General features: G+C 67.8%; 1 protein-coding gene across 1 annotated transcript in view; it reads right to left on the reverse strand.

Moving 5' to 3' along the window:
- Positions 1 to 1118: 1118 nt before the first annotated feature.
- Positions 1119 to 1499, reverse strand: part of DPYSL4 (dihydropyrimidinase-like 4) — a 21547-nt gene continuing 21166 nt past the window's right edge. The window contains exon 14 of the mRNA XM_010859558.1: positions 1119 to 1210. Coding sequence (XP_010857860.1) covers positions 1119 to 1210 — 92 coding nt within the window. The remainder of the gene's footprint in view (positions 1211 to 1499) is intronic.

Consider the following 1499-nt stretch of genomic DNA (forward strand, 5'->3'; position numbering starts at 1 on the left):
GGGCAGCCTGCCCTTCCTGGTGCTCTTAGGGTGGAGAGTGTCCCACGCCTGGGGGACAGACCTGGCAGGATTTTTATGAGCAAGGCTGAAGCCAGGAGGCCAGCCCAGCAGCTCCATCTTTTGGAAGGTTCTGGGGGCAGCGCCATCCGTGGGTCTGGATCAGAACCCCAGCCTGCTCTGCCTTAAGGGGGCAGCACAAGCTCCCCACACGCCATACTGCCCCAAGCCCTGCTGGGCAGCTTGAGCCCACCAACTAGAACATGGGTAGGGGTCCTCCCAGCGCCCCTCTCCTTTTGGGTGTCTGGCTCTCTGTGACCTACAGGCCTGTGGGAGGCAGAGCCCCTGCCCACAGCTCAGACCCAGCCAGCCCTGCAGTTGTCTGGTGGTCCAGCCTCCCAGCCGTCTAGAGGCAGGACCAGAGTGCTGCAGGATGTTCTCGAGGATGCCACACACGAACCCCTGGGGGATGGTGTAGGGGCAGAGAAGTCAGGGCTCTCTACACGCCAGTGGCTTCCAGTCCAGATGCCTTTAATCAACCTGGTTCCATGGGATTGGGGCCGCTGGGCAGCGGGTGGCATGCAGGTTCCTGACTACAGTGCCCTTGGCACACAGGACGGCGTCTCTAATCAACTACTGGGGACACACGTCGTAGGAGAAGGAAGCACTCAGCTCCGGGCCCCTGGGGCCCCTGGAGCAGGAAGGGCTCTACGGACGGCGTCGGGGTCTGGTCCCTGGGAAGTCTGAGAAGTGCAGCTGCCCGCACGGCATCCCCGTGGGCCCCTCAAGTCACAGCAGCTCGGGCGGGGCCGGGACGGCAGCGGAGTCGGGGACGAGGGCACCATGCCCTCCGCCTTCCGTCCTGGGCGTCTCCAGAGGTCGCCTTACGAGGCCCCCGGGCTCGGGGCCCCTGAGCTGCCCCCACCACCATGCCCAGCCCCTCTGCCTGCCCTGGCAGTGAAACCTCACCCGTTCAGCCTCTCCTGCGGGGGCTCCCTGTAACGGGCTGTGGGACCCCAAGGGGAGAGGTGCTGGGGAGGAGAAGGGAAGGCCAAGCACCTTTCAGAGTGGGCTCAAGGAAGGGAGGGAACAAGGAGGGGGCCGGCCGCCCGCGGCAGCTCCTAGGACAGCGACGTGATGTGGGAACGGCCGCCAGGGGGCGCCATGATCTTCTGGGCCGTGCGCCGCGCGATGTGGTCGTCGGCCTGCGAGCCTGCGGGAGGGCGGGGCGGAGGCCGCGCTGGGGGGCAGGCAGACCCGCCCGCCACACCCCAGGGACCAGGGCTGCAGACCCTACGCTCCCAGACGGCCTGGCGCCTCCCCCGGGCAGGTGCTCCCCCACCGAGGCCTCAGACGAGCAGGCTGGTGAGGCCAGGTGTGCCGGTGGCCAGAGCCCACAGGTCAAGGCCGGCCGTCCGGGAAGCCTGTGCGGAGGGGCACAGGCCAGGCCAACCCCAGCGTCCCTCCTCCGGCCAGGCCAACCCTAGCGTCCCTCCTCCGGG

Source organism: Bison bison, unplaced genomic scaffold, assembly GCF_000754665.1.
Source record: "Bison bison bison isolate TAMUID 2011002044 unplaced genomic scaffold, Bison_UMD1.0 scf7180017864456, whole genome shotgun sequence".
NCBI lineage: Eukaryota > Metazoa > Chordata > Mammalia > Artiodactyla > Bovidae > Bison > Bison bison.